The sequence below is a fragment of the Pseudopipra pipra genome, chromosome 16 (genome assembly GCF_036250125.1).
Source record: "Pseudopipra pipra isolate bDixPip1 chromosome 16, bDixPip1.hap1, whole genome shotgun sequence".
Lineage (NCBI taxonomy): Eukaryota > Metazoa > Chordata > Aves > Passeriformes > Pipridae > Pseudopipra > Pseudopipra pipra.
The window spans coordinates 9,565,717-9,585,038 of NC_087564.1; the positions used below are offsets into that span (position 1 = coordinate 9,565,717).

At 37.9% G+C, this 19,322-nt stretch overlaps 1 protein-coding gene across 1 annotated transcript in view; it reads left to right on the top strand.

Moving 5' to 3' along the window:
• CYTH3 (cytohesin 3) overlaps positions 1–19,322 on the top strand; it is a 50,515-nt gene that overhangs the window by 18,240 nt on the left and 12,953 nt on the right. Inside the window, exons 2-7 of the mRNA XM_064673062.1 lie at positions 6,969–7,051; positions 7,578–7,642; positions 8,082–8,148; positions 12,186–12,304; positions 15,996–16,076; positions 18,092–18,204. Of these exons, the coding sequence (XP_064529132.1) occupies positions 6,969–7,051; positions 7,578–7,642; positions 8,082–8,148; positions 12,186–12,304; positions 15,996–16,076; positions 18,092–18,204 (528 nt within the window). The remainder of the gene's footprint in view (positions 1–6,968; positions 7,052–7,577; positions 7,643–8,081; positions 8,149–12,185; positions 12,305–15,995; positions 16,077–18,091; positions 18,205–19,322) is intronic.

A 19,322-nucleotide genomic window follows, 5' to 3' on the forward strand; every position in this document is an offset into this window, starting at 1 on the left:
TGTTTTCCGTGTTGAAAGAGGACTGTGATGTTGGGGTGTGATAGTGTGACAGTGTGTAGCTGTAACACTGAAATCAGAATGGTGATTCACCAGAATTCCTGAATAGTAACTGGTAACTGATGCTGATGAAGGCACATGTTATGTTGGGTAGTATTTCCTCTATCTGTGCTAATCTGTTCGTAGCCCTTCCTAAAACACTACAGTGTGGCCAACAGCTCCCTTTTTAATTTCCACATTAGCTAGCATAAAATTTTTCTGCACTTCTTAAATATGCATGGCCATGCATATTTTAACACTTTATATTATTAATGCAAGTATTAATGTATTTGGGTAAGAGAGTTAGAATGTTAAGTTAAACTGAGCTTTCTTTTCATATTCAGTAATTTCTATTTACATATTTTAGAAAGGAAAGTTGGCCTAGAAGCATCTTCTGAATCTTGAAGCAAGAGTAGAGCAACTTCAAAGGAAAAATGCTTCTGAAAGGAAATCCATGCTTATCTATTTTTAATATCAGGTTGAACTACTTTTAGGATGTAGAGAATACAGCCTGTACGGGTGGGGTTTTGGGGCTGAGCTGTTTTTAGGGCTGGCTGATGTCGGGGGGTTGCTGTCCCCTGTACCTCCCTGCTGCCATGGGGTTTCTGCTGTGCCTGTTGTGTTGTCTTGGGCAATTCTGGGGTCTCTTGGTGAAACCATTTGTCCTGCTAAACTGGGGCAAAAACTAACCCAGAAAAAACACGATCCGGGCATAAAGTAGCAAAGCAATGCAGGAACATGAACATGCAGGAGCTGGTACCAACCCATTACCTGGGCAATCTTGCTCAGAGCTTGACCCTGTGTGGTTTTTCTTCTTTCTCCCCAAGTGATGCTCCTTTATTTGCTTGAAAGTGATTCTTTTATGTAGTTGTTGCAAAACACTTGGTTTTCTAATGGAAATACATGAAATGGTGAAATAAAATACATTATTGAAGTAAAGGAGGCAAATATAAGGAAGGACCCTCAATCCTTCCTGTTCATGAAAACAACAGAGCATCGACAGTAAAGAAGAAATACTCATTAACTGAAACACACCCTGCTTTCTAATGGCCAGTATCTGTGGCAGTGGCCTAATTAGGAGCTAAAAAGCCAGGGAGGTGCCTCTGGAGTTTCTGTGGGTATATGTGTGTGCAAGGTGAAATGTGGAAGTCGCTGTGAAGCACCTCTTTGTGCGTTGGTGCCGTTAAGAAGGGCAGCTCATCGCCAGCAGCGAGGATTAGCAGCTCATGCGAGAGCTTTGGGAAGCCTTTATCCTCCCTCCTTCCCTGCACAGCTGTTGTTGCTCATGTTCTGTGCACACACAGTTTGTAAAGGCACATATGCTGCTGCTGCTCCTGCTGCTGCAAACTGCTCTGCCCTTTGTGCTCCACAGACAGCAGCAAATTTGCAGGTACCATGGCAGGGCCTGCCCTGTGTGACATCTGAAATCTGAGGGTTTTTGGGAGGCAGGTTAAATGTGTGCACTGGATTTTTTTTCCTGCCCTCCAGATCGGTGTTATCTCGACCCTGATTTTGCACCATTTTGCAACTGCCTACTTTCTGCTTGACTAGAGATGTTAACACTAATTAAATTATGTATGGCTATTTCTGACAGGACAAAAACATAATCTTGCCTTGTTTGAAGTCATTCTTATGGATTATAATAAATACTGTTTGTTTTTTTTACAAGAGATGATTTCACACTTGGTGGTGCAGTTAACGCTGCTGGACCTTTTCTGTCTAGAATAAAAATGTATTTCATATTTCCAATTTTTTATGCTTCTGTTTGTTCTTAAAAAGACCCCACACAATGTGCATCACTGACATAATAAATCTACTTTGCACTGGAAGTAAAAGAAAAAAATCTCAAAGGTTTAGGAGGTCACAAGGAAACTATTTCCTCTAAATTCCTGAAAATGTATTTTAACGTGGTAATAGGATTAATGTTGTTAGGGTTGCCCGCCCCATATTATTAGAAGCCCAAAAGGATAATATCTTAACTACAACTTGCCTGCAAAGTATCTCCTTATCCTGGAGTGAACATTGTTTTCAGGAACATCTTGTGATGGTGTGGTTTCCAGCAGCTGAACAATGAGGAGGATGGGTGTGCGTTGGAGGTTCTCCTCGGGGTTTGGCCACTAATGTGCTTTCTGGCCACAGAGTCCCTCGTGATTGAAAACTCCAAATAACTCTGCAAGCCATGAATTCTGTCCTAAATTCCTCATACCACCAAGTGGTAATTTTCTTGTGTGTGAAAGGATATTGTGTAGAGGATTATTTCCCCTCTTAATGAAAGTGTGATTGTGCTCCTATGCTGGAACATGCTCAGCAGTGACTTAATAGCAAAGATTCACGAATGAGGGAGTTAAGAGAAGGAAGCAACCAAATCCAGCTGGTTTTACTGATAGAATTTAGTGCAGATGTAGTTTGTTTCTGCACTGTGAAGCAAATCTGTTCAGAAGGATGTCCTCCTACGAAAACTTGTATGGAATTTTTAATAGCCACAAGTGGTCACAGCATTGTTTATACATCTTGTCTGAAAGCTGGAAAATGTTCCTATAATTAAGTTTAAAAAAAGGGAGCATGTAGGGGGAAAGGAAGAGAGATAGCCTGAGAATATCCGTTGAGGCAAATGTCCTGAGACAATCAGATTTGTTCTCAGAGATGGATGTATATTATTTTAAAGGCCAGAAGAAACATGTCTCCCCATTCTGTGTATGGGCGAGGACGAGTTTGTTTAGTTTTAAGCCTTGCATTGTGTAAATATCTTTACACTTGCAAGATGTTTCAACTGCAGCAAAATTAAATTCCATCTAATTGTTCTTTGCATGGAATGCAAATACTGAGGACCACCAAATTGGGACTGACACAGAAGAAGGAAAATATTTATCTTTATGAAACCAGAAAGTTAGTTGGGCAATGAGAGTCAGGCAGTTGTGTTGCTTCATAAGTAGGGTTACAGAATGAGTGTTTTGTCTGTCCTTAGATATTGTTAGATGTTTGCTTTTTGCTGCCTGTGGATGTTTTACTGTGTCCTCTTGAGGGACTGAACTCTGGAGTCAGTTGAAGGGGTCGGGTGAGGTTACTTTGGCTGGTGACTGACAATCAAAAGGCTGAAGTGAAGTTAAACTCGGGAGTTTTGGTTCATATAATACCATTGGAGACCTGGAAAATTATTTAAATTTTACTACTGAAAAAGGTGAAGATATCAGGACTTGGAAAGTACTAGGTTTGTCTTCTATTATGGGGTTTGCTCCTACTTTTCACTAACCCGTGGGAATTTTCTTTGCCAGCTGATCTGTTGCAGTTTTTTCTCAATCTGTAAAAGCCTTCTTTTTTTTTTTTTTTCGGTGGCTTGCTCAAAAATGCTTCATATTGAGAGTTGTAGGGTAATGCTCTTCTTTGGATAGTACTTGGACTGTCCATAGTGGAAAATTATTTAACAAAGTGGTATCACAGCTGGTGGACAATACACTGATTTCTGTGTTGTTGTCTTCCCCATACACATTATGGTAAACAGACCTGTATCAAAAGTGTGTATTCCAATAAGTGTTTGTTTACAGGATATTCATATAAGTACATTTAGATCAGTTACAGTAATTGAACTCTATAGGCCACATTAGAATATATTAAACATTTTTATGTTTTTTTTCTGTTGGTATATGGTGGTGTGTTTTTGTTTCTACTTGGCCAAGAATATGATTTGTACTTTCAACAACTTTGTTCCCTATAAATAAAATTTTAGTAGGTATGTTGACTTTCTATTTGGTGGTAGTTGAAGTTTTAGAAAAAGGAAATACTCTCCTTGTAAGTGAAAAGGTTTTCACAGAAATTACTTACTTAAGCACATTGTCTTTATTTAAAGATTGGAAGATATAATGGAAGGATGCTGCAGCTGCAGTTCATTCACTGTACTGAAGTGCTTTTGTTCTTTTTTAGTATTTAATGTTCTTGCTACCTCCTCCCATCCTCTCTACTTTGTGTTTAGATTGGTGAAACACCAAAAAAATAGAAATGACTCAGACAGGACAGCTCCAAAATTTGTTTTACAGAACAAATATGTGCTTTGTGAGCTTTTCTGTGTGGAGGATTATGTGAACACAAGGTTGAAACAGCAGAAGTGTTCTTGCTGCTGGAGGCCAAAGGGTGTGGCTTATGGGAGGGGTCTCCCCAATCCTTGCCATGTACCTGCAATATTTGCATAGGACTGTAAAGATGTTTTAAGGCACATTGTCCTTCAGTGTTAATATTTCAAAAGCCTTCATTGAAATACAGAAATACTGATAATTTTTTTTTCTTTTAAAGACACAGAGTCCAAACAACAGGGGCAATGGATGTAAAGTCACATAGCCTCCCGAGCAAACACCTTCAGCCTTGGCAGTTCCAGGCTGGAATGCCACGAGTAGGCTTTAAAGAACCTTTTTTTTTTGGTGCATTCATTTTCCCCCGATATGTTTTCTCGCAGCATGAGCACAGCACTGGAGAAGGGAGGCAGTGATGATGCACAAGGATGAGAATAAGGCAAACATCTTCACACAGGCCCGTTTATGGTGACTGCAGGACAGGGCACTGGGGAATCATCCTGACAAATCATCCCTTCTCTGTGCTGGTAGTATGAGGGGAAGGAAAATATTGTCTGCACCAATAGTTTCTGGAAGCTGAGCAGTACTGTAACTCCCACTCAGTTATATCTTGATTCTTCTATTCTTATCAAAAGACACTGGAATCTTTTGGCTCTGATATTAATACCATTATTTAAAGATGTTGCATTAATGTGCAGTTTTATCTAAATGCCCTGCAAGTGCAGAATCTTCAGCAGACTTCTTGTCTTGCATCTGGCAGTTGGTACTTGATGTTATTTCCTAATGCAGGAGGCAGTCTGACTCCATTTAGTTTATTCCCTTTTTGTCTAACAGCAGCATTAATTACACTGGGAGGGTTGTCTGGGCTGCAGCTGAGATCAGAGGAGAGGAAAACACAGCAGACAGTCTCTGGGTGTTGTAGGAAAAGGACTGAGGAGTTTGATTTCTTTATTTTGGTGGGTTGCTTGAGCATAGAAAACTGTCACAATTTCATGTTCATTCCAAAAAGCAATTTTACTTGTTCCAGAAATTCCAGACCTGTCCCAAGGAGCCTTAACTGCATGGTAATGGAGAAGAAACAGCAGTGCCACTCGCTGATGTGCAGCTTTGGGAAGGGTTTGTGGTAGTGACTAATCCAGAGATTTTGTAACTCAGCTGGAAGAAAAAGCAAGCACCATCTATGAAATCTAAATATTTAATGGTTAAAATTATTTTCTGTTTGGACTCTGATGAGTATTCCCAGTTGCCAGTTAAGGTGAGAGTTACCAAAATGTCATGCTGTGGCAAAAAGTTAAAAAATGAAGAACCCTTACTGATACTGGTACTGCAAAACATTAATGTAGTTTCACCTACAATACTGCAAAAATGCATTAAGGATATCAGAATGTGCTTCCTAGCTGAGAGAGTGATTGATTATATACAGTTTACCTTTCTTATAATTAACATTGGGTAACAGTCTCAATTGTTTTTTGTTGTCAGTCCTCAGTTAACTAGTTGGAATATTTGTGGTGTGTGTGTATGTACAGAGTGTGTGTATAGTCACAAAATCCCTTGAGCTTTGATCTTTTAAGATCTTAGAATATACATGTAGTACAAAGATGTGATGTAGGAATGTGTATTTATAAGGTTTGATGTGAAAAGAATCTTAGCACTATTTGCATTCAAGGAATTTTTGGGAGTGGGTAGATTTCTGATGAGATGAAAAGAAAAAGCAGGTAAACATACTGAAGTCTGGTATTCGTTCAACAGAAAGCTGTCATTTCCTAAACTGGAAATAATTTAATCATGTTTGTATCTGGAGTAGTTAAATGAGATCATTTGCCATAATTACTTCATGTCTAACAAGGTCTGTCGCCATTTGGATTTTATGTTATGATTTGGATCCTGAAAGGAAAGGAGCTTCATCACTGGATGTTGAAATAATCAATATATTTCATTATTAAGATTTGAACAGAGGCTGTGTTTCAAATGTGGGTTTAAAACTCTCCTCTCAAGCTGAACCTTTCTTTGTAGTCCTGGTGCTACACAACCTGTTAAATATGTATAGGACACACAGCAGTGGCTTTGGCCATCCCAGATGACTACACTTGTTGTGTGTTGCTGTTGGGACAGAACCATTTAAATACCTTATTAATTATTTTTGTTGTTCCATTTTACTGAGCTGGATGGAAAAGCTGTTCTATAATTAACGAGCTATTTCCAAGAAAGCATTAAAACTGTTATTGTAGGATCATTGCACAGGAGGGGAATATTTGTGGTTGGTGTCTAGTGCTGTAGAGAGAAGCAGGGGAAAATTCTAGCCAAAGAACTTTCTTGCTGGAGAACATCTGATGGCTCAAGAAAAGCAAAGGTTTTGTGCAAATAACTTTTGGTGTTTGAACTCAGCAGCAGGGTGCACATCTTGTGTATAGCACTGGATATTGTTTGACTTTTTTCTCTGAAAGACAGTCATGCCTTTTGAGTCATAGTTCATTTACATGAAGAATTTTGGGGTGTTACTGGTATAATAGGAATTATATCAGACTTGAATTTGACAATTAAGCTGTAGAGCCAAATCTTGCCACATTGTATGATAACAAGATTCCTTTCATTATCTGACTTTTGAAAGATAGATTCTGTCCATAGTCATTCATTCAATTACCTTACTTAAGACTTTTGTAAAGTAGATTACCAATAAATTAGGTTTGGCTTTCATTTGTGGGTTTGTTTGTTTGGTTTGGTTTGTTTTTTTCCTGATAATGATCCCAGCTAAAAAAAAAAAAAAAGTTCTGATGATTCATGTAAACTTACTTTTCTCAATCAGTTTATTAAATTTTCTGTGATGAGGTATGTTTGCAAATGCTCAAAACCTGTTCATTTTGCTCTGTTCAGTGCCTGATGACCTCTCCATAGAAGAAAGAGAAGAGCTTTTAAATATTCGTCGCAGGAAAAAAGAACTGATTGATGATATTGAGGTAATTGATTTTTTTGTAGAGAACCTTGGAAGACTGCTTCAGTACATTAAGTTACAGTACTAGATATGAATTACAGGTAATGGTTTTAAAAGCATATAAATGGCTTAACCTAAATATTACTAATAGTGACTCGGATTTCTGTGTCATATGTGTGCTTTTACAAACAGTAACTCCTGAATTGACTTATGTACAGATTTGATTTGTGTAACAAACAGCTTAAACAGCAGATTTGCATCCAGAATAGGAGTGAGAGATCTGGGTAAAGCAGTCTTATACTCTAATTGGTAATGGCAGTTTGGGCTTGGTGCTCTGACATAAGCACACACTGGGAGTTCAGATCCATGTGTTTAACATGGTTGTGGTAAAATATTTAAATATCTAAGGAGGCCCTAAGATTCATCACTTTTCTTCAGGTAACTAGCAAATGTTAGAAAACAAACCCTAACTGATCATATTATTATATGATTGATGATTTCAAAAGGAGTTTTAACATGAGTTAATGTATTGTCCTTCCTTCTTTTGACAGAGATTAAAATTTGAAATTGCTGAGGTTATGACCGAAATCGATAATCTGACCAGTGTAGAAGAAAGGTAAGTAATGCCAACAGCTGGACATGATTAAGACCTTGGAGCAGGTCTTCCAGGAATAGCAAATAAAATTAGCTTTTTCATGCTAAACAAACATTGGATCACCTCTATTTAGTCCGTTATAAAGTCTCTAAAGCCTGACTTTGTCCTATGCAAATGTGCCATTCATTTGGATAGATAACATGTTGGATAGAGTGTAATATTTTAGACTGTCCAGTTGGTCAGGACCTGGTTCTCTGAAGCTGCAATCGTTTGAAGGAGTTGAAAATAGTAACATAATTTCCTCCCTCTATAACAAGTGAATGTCTTGTTTTTGTCGTAGAAGACAAATTACAAATTTTGTCGTAGCCAAAATACAAATAAAATTGTATCCAGAAGTTGTTGTTTTAGTAAAAGAGCAACTAATAACAGCTTGTTGTTTCTTCTTTTCCTCCATATGTAGCAAAACTACTCAAAGAAATAAGCAAATAGCCATGGGAAGGAAGAAATTCAACATGGACCCTAAGAAGGTAGAGCATTTTTCCCACTTGTCAGGAATCAGTTTTTGCTTGTAATATGATCTGTGACAAATTCATTCATGGTTTTCTTAAGAGACATTTCTGATAATGTGAGTTCTCAGGCCTTATTTGCACATCCTGTAACACACTGAGCAGAGGGTTAAATTGGGAGCAGTCATCGAGTCCTTTGCTGGTCGTGTGCTTTTTACACTTAAGCAAACCTTTTTTGATAATGGAGGTTTACTTAACAACAATCAAATATACCAGGTAGTGATTGAGCTGGCTTGCTTTGTACCTGATAGAGGTGTTCTCCCTTGATATGTCAAATGGAATTTTTAAAAAATTTTGGTGTTTGGTTATTAGTGAGGCCATACATAATTTTTTTTAATGCTCTCCTATTTTTTCCTCCAAAACACCTTTACCATGTTTTTTTAATTTCTTCTTCAGACTATATTTGCATATCTAAACTCTGTTTGTGAAAAAGGCGTATATTAACACCTGTATGTTTGTCTGTGTATATACATATGGTTGTGTACCCATCTGACTTGTACAAACCCCTGCAGGCAGGAACTTGGTTACCAGTTTCAAGAAGTCTGTTGTGCATTTAGACAAGAAATAAAACAGTTCATTTCTCTGGAGTGCCTCTGTGTTTCATAAATAATTGTTAATTTTCTGGTAAATTTGGGGACCTGCACATTTTCTTACAGACCCTCCTGATATATTTAAAACAGCTACTGTATCTGACTTCTAGCCTTTACTCTTTACTTTTCACTTTTCATCTTCCTTGCTTTGTTTTATTGTCTTCTATTGTTTGAGAGTCCATTTTGAATTTGTCTTTTTGGAAATCATTTAACATTTGTTTCTCTGTGTTCTTGACATGTTTTCTTCTCAATGGTATTGAATTCAGTTACATTTTGGTGGCTTTTCTGAAATGTTCCAAGTACAGCGATGGCTTCTGTTCTTCAGGATGTTTTCAGTTTGCCAGAAACTCTCAAGTATTTTATAAAGAGCCCTTTTTAAAGTGCTGGCCATGTCTTTTATTTTTGTTTTCCATTTTGTTGACTGCCTAACTTCTGTTGAGGGCAGAACACCCCCAAATATCCTGCTAGTTTGTTGTCCTCCAGCTCTTTCATGTCCTAGAAGTTTATGGCAAAGTCACAGGATGATGTCAGATGCTTCCATTCCAGCGTTAACTATTTTCTGTTACTGCTCTCGCTGGCTGAAATTATTTCTATAAATAGATGCTGTGGCCACATTGCTACTGTAACATAATTTAAATGTAGTAAACAGACTCAGAGTAGTAATTTCTTAATAATGTCTGTGGATCAGTGGTGGCCTGCAGGAGCTGGGTCATCGTGTTGTTTGCAGCTGCTACTTTAAGTTAGAGACAAAATATAAGTCCTAATGTTGGGAAAACTCACTCAGGTTCATTGTGAAGAGGATGTTTTTCATTCATAAATGGGAGGGAAGATGGTCTCTGGAGTTAGGAATGCCAAAGAACTGGGGTAATGATACTTGTGCTGAATCCACCGAGTCTTCTCCTTTAAAATCAAGTAACAGAGTTTTCATGTTTTCGTATTAGCAGGAACACAGTGAGGTAATTTTCTTTTACCACTTTCTATTTGAAGATCTTTCCATGTTCTGGTGCATGTGTAGAGTAGTTCTCCCTCTCCCCCCTCTGAAAATAGCTATGAAAATAGTGTTTAATGCAGTTCCCTGATGTAGTATCACATACTTTGGGTTTGCTCAGCACGTGTGGGATGGGCTGTAATGGTAAAGTCTAAAACACTTCAAGAATCCCTGTGCAGAGAAATGTGCAGCACTCAAGTCAGTACTGCCTGTGCTGAGCCAGGAAGTGAATTCTCTGTGCAAAGGCTGGGTTTAAAGAGCTGCAAAACCTGTAATTAAGTTACCGTGAAAGCGATGAAATTCAAAGCAGATTTCGTTGCATTGACTTAAATCTATGCAATATTTGTAGTGAATATTGAATATTTCTGTAGCCAGGAGTTTTGTGTGGGGAAGTTAAACTAGTGCAGCTGTCTCTTGTCTCCTGTCAGTCTAGAGAATAAAATTTGCATCAGGACAAAAGATAGCGTAGGAGGTGATGGGGGCTTGGCTGGCCTATTTTGCCATTTATTCCAGACGCTGGAGTTGTTGTCCCAGACAGATTCCTTTTCCTGTCTGTTTGACTTCTGGTTCTTTAACATCTTAAGAATAATTAAAAAAAAAATAAATAAATTGATTTTTGCAGTAAGCTAAAGTATCTGCTTCTGTGCACAGAAATTTGTTTTCCATGCTTCTGGTCATGTCCATTATCAGTAACTTGTACAGCTTTAAGAAAACTATTCAGGTCAGTCTATTTATACTGAGCGTGAATAATATGGTCCAGGTGTTGGACAAGGGAATCTGCTGTTCCTGATGTTGTTACAGGAAGGGTTTTCTGTTGGTTGACAGAGCTTTTTGGATAACTTGGTACGGGAGAAACCACTCTGTTTTGTAGTCAAATACTGTATAAATATTTAGTTATCAAATAAGCTTTGTAAGGATCAATTTCAAGGGAAGCTCAGCTATTTCTGCTTCAAGGTAAAATAGAGACATTCTTTGCAAAGAAATCACGTCTGTTGTGAAATGACTTATCAAAATATTCAGTTGTCAGAGTAGCAGCCTGGCATTGAAATTTTCAGATGATGATAAAATTGTTTAGAGAGAATTGCATTCCAGACTTTCTAAAGAAAGCTTCAAGCTTTATAACATCACGGTTCATTTTCTTTGTTAAATTAGGTCAGAAAATTGACTTTTTTATTTTTTTCTGTCAGGCAGGTAATCATTTCATTATCAAAAGCTAGAATTAGCCAAACAGAAAGATAATTACTTTTTTGAATGTTACTAGGAGGCCACCTATGCTATGTCAAAAAATAATGGACTTTTTTCAGTTGTAATGAAATAAAAAAGAAATATATTCCACTTGGAGAAATTGAAAAACTGTTGATAATTCTGAAATATTGTGGTAGAACTTATTAGTAATAATTTATTAACCTCTTTTGTACACACTTGGAATCCAAGACATTAAGTAAGGTTCCTTGCAGTTCCCATTTCTACTTTTCACTAGCATGCTGTTAAGAGTTTTAAGAAATCAGCCGGAATAGCAACATCTTTGGGGCGGAAAAGAAGTTGGTTCTCTCTTCGTGACCTGTTGAGTGTTGGAACATCATCCCTTCCATCCTTTACAAAATCTTTATATAACTCTTAGTCTCCTTTCTTTGCTGCTTTGCAGAAAGTTCCCTGGGCTTCCCCAGGGCGTGCCAGTTGTAGGGCAGTAATTTATGGAGGCCCAGGAGCGAGCCCAGGGGCTTTATCAAGTTCCCTCTGAGGGCCAGGGTAAGATTCTCCCCCTGCCTTCCGTAGCAGCTCCGTGGTAGAAGCTTGGCTGGTTCCCCAGCAGTGTGTGATAGTGAAGCTCAATCCCTTGGGAATAGTTTAGTCCTAGCACAGGCAGAACCCTCTGATAGTCCCAGTGTCAGCAGAAACTCCTTTAAACCGGTTTTGGTATCTTCAGCTGCCACTTCTATGGCAAGTAGTGGCTTGATGTATTGGGTTGCAGTTTGTAGATTATAACAGATGCTTTATTTCGTGTCATGGTGGTAATTAAGTTGTTTCCACGTACCTCTTCATTATATGATTTTGCAGATTATGTCTCTGCAGACATTTCTGCAAGGGCCAGCTCACACATTAACTCCAAAGAGCAACATGGAATCGTTATTCAATTAATATTTGATCTTTCTGTTGTTGAGGGATTCAAACTGCCACCTAGTACTTCTAGCCTTAAAAATGTTTCTCATTTTCATCTTTAAACCAGTACTATATACTGCTTATGTAACTGAAAAGCATTTGTTTGGCATTTCATTTAAAAACATAAAAATCTGTAGGTTAATGTAATTCTTAATGTGTCTGTGTAAGTACATTATTGCCAAATGTTATGAGTGATATTTACATAAATGCTTGTGGAAGAAAACATAACATTGCTTTTCCTCTGGAATTGTTCTTCCTAGGGAATACAGTTCCTGATAGAAAATGACCTCCTGCAGAACACTGCAGAAGACATTGCACAGTTCCTTTATAAAGGAGAAGGATTAAATAAAACGGTAATTGGAGATTACCTCGGTGAAAGGTAAAAGAGAAATATTGAAACTTTGTTCTTGAGTTTACAAAGCATGTTTACAGGCTTTGGGTAGCTACCTTCCCCTTCACAGGCTGCATGAGAGAGCTACTCAACTACTCTATAAAAGCTACAGCGGGATGTGAAACTGCTGCAGCATTGTGATAGAGTTTTTTTCCTGTTAGGTTGTTGTTTTTAAATGGGTACGTTGTGGGATGATGCTTAATTAGCTGTAATTTGTTATTTTGAGAAAACCCTGAAATTTGGCTGTAGTGCAGAACTAACACTGTAAGCTTTTGGAATGTCTGAGAGTTGTATTGCAACGGTTCTGGTACCTCTTGGTGCTGTGTCCAGAGTAGAGTGATTGACAGTCAGTAATAATCAGACAGTAAAGAAATTACTTATTAAAATGGGTAGTCCCTGAGACAATAGTTGTTATCAGGTTTTAGTGCTGTCATCTTCCTGCACAGAGACTTCCCATGAGTCAGTAGGTGTCTCAAAGGGCATCTGCACCAGATCTTTATCAATTCTGGTACAATAAACATGCAACATGTGTATTAATGCAACTATTGCAAAACACAGCCAGGATGCAAATTACTTCCATTGCTGTGCAACCCAGGAATTGATTTTGGAAAAGGCAGCTGAGAGACAAGCAGTGCAGGGTGGCTTGGAGTGTGTGTGTGACATGCTGGCACATGTTCAGGTGCCAGTTGTGGAGGTTTAGCAGTTGACTCATTTAGGATAAACTCCTGTGGGGATGTGTTGTGGCAGATCCCTTTTGAGACACCCCAGTCTCCTTTACAGCATCAACAGCTTGGTTTGTGCTCAGCAATTTCCTCTTGACATTTAGGTTTAATGGAAGTTTTTACTGTAATAAATACCTTTTGAAAAGAGATCTTCACTATGGAGTCTCTATACAGAATACGTAGACATGTCAGCAATTTTTATACAACAGAGTTGTGTTGCTTCTCTTGAATATTTGGGCAATCAGTATTATAAAATCACTGAGATGTTAATGTCCATAATTGCAAAACTATAACATGTGTAAAGCAGTCTGTTCTCTTCTGAGAGCTGCACCTTGGTATCATCTTCTGAAACACTTCCAGTTTTTCTAGCCCTATTCCCAGAACCCTGTTCTCATGCAGAAAGGTCTTGCCAGTATGTCCAAGCTCCCTGGAATCATTAATAATATTCATGTGATTTATTTTTCTTTTAAATGGGTGCACATTTAAAATTTAAAAAGTTATTGCTTGTTCTGCTGCTTCCCTGGCAGGGATGGTGGACAGCACTGTGGTCTAATGTGACAACACAGGGCAACCTGTCTTAATACTGAGTAGGTAGAGAGAGAAATATGCAGTTCAGTCTTATCTTCTGAGTTTTTCAGGACTTACATACTGGCAAATTTAGTGGTCACACTGAATAGCAAATTCAGCCAGGATATTTTGATATGTCTATGAACTGGAGAATAAGATCTTGGGAGAAATAAAAAAAAATGACACACTGCTCCTATTTTGCCACAAGGCAGAAGCAGTCTGTCCATCTTAAGGAGCAATTGAAATCAAAAAGAAATTTTAAAATATCTTCTGCTTTGAAAGGAGCTTTTGTTCAATGTATCCAGTCGGTCTACATAAATTGTTTTTTTGTGTGTTTCTTCATTTCTGTGAAGGGTGGAATATTAGCATGGTAATGGGAAAGCAAATGGTATTTCTTTCTATTTTTTTCTCTTCACATATATGAATTAGTAAGGGGGTGGCAGTGAAGAGATGACAATCTGATTATCATGAATGTGTATGGAAATTTCAAGGTAGCTGTGTCTGGAGTGGGGAATTGGTTCATCATACTCCGTTGAACTGCAGTATTAATTTCCTAGAATCCTAATAATTTTTATTCATGTTTCTCTGAAAAGAATGTATTAAGCCTTTAGGTCCTGGGATAAAATAAATACCCTGAGATAAAATAAAATGTGACAATTGAGGTGTCTTAAGCTGCTAGTTTTGCCTTTGTGACTCCCTCAGAAACAGGCTATCAAGTGATTTGTGCTGTGTGAGTGGCAGAGCATATTAGAGATGAGCTTTTGCTGAGTTGCACACTAAACTTTTGTCAAGGCATTTGGAGTCTGAGGACGTTCTCTTTTACTTTGCCACTCCCTCTTGGGGGGCCCATCATGAATTACTTCTGCATTCTAGCTAAATATAGCTGAAGACAAGACCAGGATAGTCAACAGAATGAAATATTTGTATAACATTCTGCCATAAAGAGATATATTTTAAATTACTGACTTTTATAGTCTTATAGCACTCAGCAAAAAAAAAAAAGTGAATGGTAAAATGGAATGAGATAACACCTAAAAAATTACAATAAATAAGGGATGAATTACATCCTATAAAAGATTTAAGATTTATTTCTGTGTGGCTAAGTCTTCACTTATATTTTTAAGTGGCTTCCTAGACCTTTTGTGTTATTTGGCTCGTGTCCTTGGAGGTGTACCCAGCACAAGTATCAAAACCATATAAACAAAATCAATATATTTTGCTTAGTAGCACCCCTGTGGATGCTCTCTTTTGTTACACTGTGATGCCACTTCACTGGAAAGCAGCTGCACAGTTGGATTGTGCATTGCCAAATTTGATGAGAATTGCTTTGATTTGCTTGGCAGAGCTGGTGTGCTTTTCTGTAAACAATGTGGGAACATCCCAATGAATGAACAGTTGGCTTTAAGGTATTTAGTGGTGAGTGTTACAGGTTAGTCTGACTATGCAGTTAGTCAGTAATGCAACAGATAATTCTTGGGGGTACACACCTTTCTATTTTCGGGTGGAGGCTGATATGCAACATTCTGTCTTGGTGATGTATTTAAAGCACACCCTGAGGATTGGAAACCTTTATGCTTCTGGCATATGAACTCAGTGATGGTGCAGGCTAAATTCTGTCTGCATCCAAATAGTTTTATGTTCATTATTGTTTAAATGTTACTTTTGCATTTAAACACCTTTGTATCAAGCAAAGCATCATTTGGCTCATGATTTACATAGAAATGTAAAAGATGGGTTGAGAGGAAGCTCATTCAAAACCTATTTTGATTTTAGTAAGCTTTCATTGTAACAGTTTTTGAGAATGGAATAAGAATACATACTAAGTAGGTCTTTTCAAAAGCTGTTATTTTTCTTGGACACAATCAGTTGAAGCATTTTTGTTTCTTATCTTTGTACATAAATTAAGATACTGCTTTAGTATTTTCTGTTCTTAGAGGGAAAAAGGCTGGTTTGTTTTTCATGTGCTTTATGGAGAAAGAAATTAATTTTCCATTGACCATTGTTTAAGAGTTCATGACACAATGAATGAATTCTTTCTGCAAAAGCATTTACCAAATACATTTGTCAGGTATCATCCTATATCAGGGCAGGTGCAGTAATAATAAATGTGAAGCAAAGAGAGCCAGGCCATTTTGGGGTAATTCAAATAAGCAGTTCTAAAATCAGTTTCAGTGCGCTGCCTCTTATTGATCTACCAGCAAAAATGGGCAAAATAGTAGTGTTAAATATTAAAATACCTCTCAAATAAATGTGTAGACTATTTCCGAGGACCTTATTTGATCAATATGATTGTCTATTTCCTTGCTTACTCTTGGAAGCAAATAGAGATAACTAACAAGTCTTTTAAGTTCAGAATTGTAATTGTCTTTTTCCTTTTTTGTTTTTCATAGAGATGAATTTAATATTAAAGTTCTTCAGGCTTTTGTTGAACTCCATGAGTTCGCTGATCTCAATCTTGTACAAGCCTTAAGGTGAGTAAATTCTCTCTGGTTTTTGACCTGAGCTTCCTTTCATCAAATTGCATGTTCATATGAGTCACTGTGTTGATTTATTGGTCAGAAAGCTGCTCTACAGCTCAGCACAACTGTACTGAGCATTACTGTGCAACTGAGCAGAGATAGCTCTGTTTAACCCTTCCCATGGCTTGTTTGTGGTGGGTGACAACCTGATTATTTCAGACAAATACAAGCAACTAAAACGTAGCTGTAACTCCTTGGTGTTCCTGCCGTGGGGACATTTGATGATCTGTTTTAAATCTTAGCACAGAGATAGGTTAAAAAAGAAACAATCTCTTTACTTAAATAATTTTCTTCCTCCTTTCCTTCCACCTCAGCTTGTCACTCTGGGCAGGGAGGGGGAGAAACCCCCTGGCCATAATCAGTGATGAGAGAGAAACTTTGAAACAAGTGCTTTCCTTGTACTTCCCTCAGAGTTTCCCACTTGTCATGTGAAAGAGAGTGTGATATCTCAGTATGTTTTTTCCCCTTGCTGAATGAACGGTTCACTTGATTTCTCTGGGCTGCTTGAACACAGTGACCTTGTGAGGTCCCTTCTGCTCTCGGTGAAAATCCGTAACAGATCCAGCAAATTAAGTTGACTCGCACAGTTCTGCCTGTTTTGTTGCCACAAGTGACTCCCTCCTGACACCAGATAAATGGGAATGTCCGTGTGATCCTTGTTTCTGGGGCAGTGCCTTGTGATGTGGAGTCAGAACAGCTTTGCTATGGTTGAGTGATGTGGTGATGGTAACTTGAGGTGCCTGAGATTTGAGCCAAGGAAATCTTTTCTGTGGCTGCTGAAGCTTGTCTGGGAGGCTTCGTATTCCCGTGCCTTTTACCCAATTTAACGTTAGGTTTGACTTTATTCTTCCTTAGCAGCTGCTACTATTAAATGTTTGTATTTTGGTAGCTTACAAAATTCGTGGTCTGGAACGTTGCTCGAGGTGAGTAAAAGAGTATCTAGAGCTGACAAACTAAAGATGGCCTGTGACACTTTAATACAATGTCCTAAAATGAAAACTGATGAAGACAGGAATAAATTGTTATTATATTGGCATCCAGTGTACAGGGAATAGCAAGGACTTGTTTTGCATGGCAGAGCATGTAACTTTGCTGGTTTAGATCCTGGTTTAATTCAGATAATTCTTTTGCTAAGAAATAAAAGAATAAATGATGAAATTCATTGGAACTTTTCAGTACCACAATGTGCCAAAAGTAAATTTGTGAAGACTTCTGTCCTGTATGCATTCCAGTGTACCTACATGTAGAAACAGTAAAGCACAAAAGTAAACTCTGTATTCCAGTTCATGATGCTAAAACAGCAGCACAGATCTGCTGCATATATTACAAAAGTACTGAAATCTTAACATAAGTCATTCTTTTTAAGACCTAGGTCTGAGTCTTGTAGGGTGAACTTAATGTAGACAGGCAGCATCTCTCTAAGCACTGGGGTTTTCTTGCTGTTGTTACTGTTTTTAAAATGGTTTTGATGAGTTTCAGTAAAGATGTTAAGTCTTTTTGTATTCCTTGTTTCTCTCCCCTACCAGAAATATTTTGTGTGATATGTCTTTTTACATTGTAAGTAAAGTCTAGCTGACTGTTCATTGCTTTTTGTAGCCAGGAAACCCAGGGAGGATTGAACTCATTTTTTTTTTTCCCCCATAGCATTCTCATGGCAAAAATGGGATGCATACAGAAAATTGTTTACCAGTCTGGAAAAAAGAGAGAACCTCAGAATATGAACTGCCATATTATCTTGCCTGATAGCATGCAGTGTTGCTGGCTGAATTTCTGGGCTAGCCATCTGTGCATGTTGCTTTATAATAGTTCCTGACTTGTGTGTTGAGAGATTGAGAACATATTTCTAGGACATTCGATATAGACAGTGCTGATTTTTTGTTGTTGTTGTTGTTTGTTTCGGATTGTTAGTAATATATGCTTAATATATAAATACTGGAATGTGTAACAACTATTCTTCCCTTCTGTAGGCAGTTTCTGTGGAGCTTCAGACTCCCAGGAGAGGCTCAAAAAATTGATCGTATGATGGAAGCTTTTGCTTCACGTTATTGCCTTTGTAACCCAGGAGTCTTCCAGTCTACAGGTTAGTCACAGGAGACAGCAGGGGTTCTTAAGTACTTATATGATCCAAATATAAATTAATATATATGTTCTTGTACAGCTGATGCAAGGAGACAATGGCCAGTTTGGAAATTCAGGTTAAAATAGTGTGTGAAATGAGAAATTTCTGAGAACTGAGAAAACGTGACTGTCCAATCCATGCAATGCAAGCTTATGGTTAGAATGCATTTCCATTTATAAAACTTCAGCATTAATATAAATCTAAGTCAATTAAAGTATAAAGCACACTTCAGAAATGTCGCCAAAGATTTTGTCAAAGGATTGGAAAAGAAAGATTCTCAGTCAGGGGTTTAAGGGCAGAAGAGACCAATAGGTTGGGTGATCTCATGTGTCAGTTATGAGGACTTTATACCTCACTATCTCTGTATCAAGTCCACCTATATGTGGCTATAGTATATTATCTGGAAAGTCATCCATTCTCTTTAGCAGTCTGCTCAGCAATAACTGATCTCAGTTAGAAATGCACCTCAGTTTCCCACTGAGTTATTTGGTTTGGGATTACTCAGATCATAAAAGCTACTATGACTCTGTGTTATTGCCCAGAATGCTGGGGATTGTTGGTCTGTTTGGTTATAGGCACACATAGTTTGCTGTTTATCACTTAATTTGAGGAACAGATAGGCTAGGAAAAGGTTGCTGTAGAGCAGGTCTGCAACAGCTAGAGAGGAAGATACTGAAAACAAAATGCTGAAGATGCATGAATATTTTTCCTCTATGTAGCAGAGAGGTTTCCATTCTTCTTTTTCTTACACAGAATCTTGTACTTGAACTCTGGGAGAACTTACTATAATCATAACCATGTCAAGAGGCACAATAAGATTTCCTTTGTCATCTTCTGATATTATCCAGTAGTACTGGCTGCCTCCTCTATGCCAAGGAATTGAGTCAGTGTCATTTTCAGTCTTTCTAAATGCAATTCAAAATATTATTTTGAAGAGACAGTTCTTTCTCTTTGGAGAAAGCTTTGGAAATACTTTGAGTAGGAGGAGGCTGATTGACCAAGTTAATTATAGGATCTACCACATGATCTAGGCAGTCTGTGTGCAGAGAACATTCTGCCCAACAACACTTCAGTGCTTT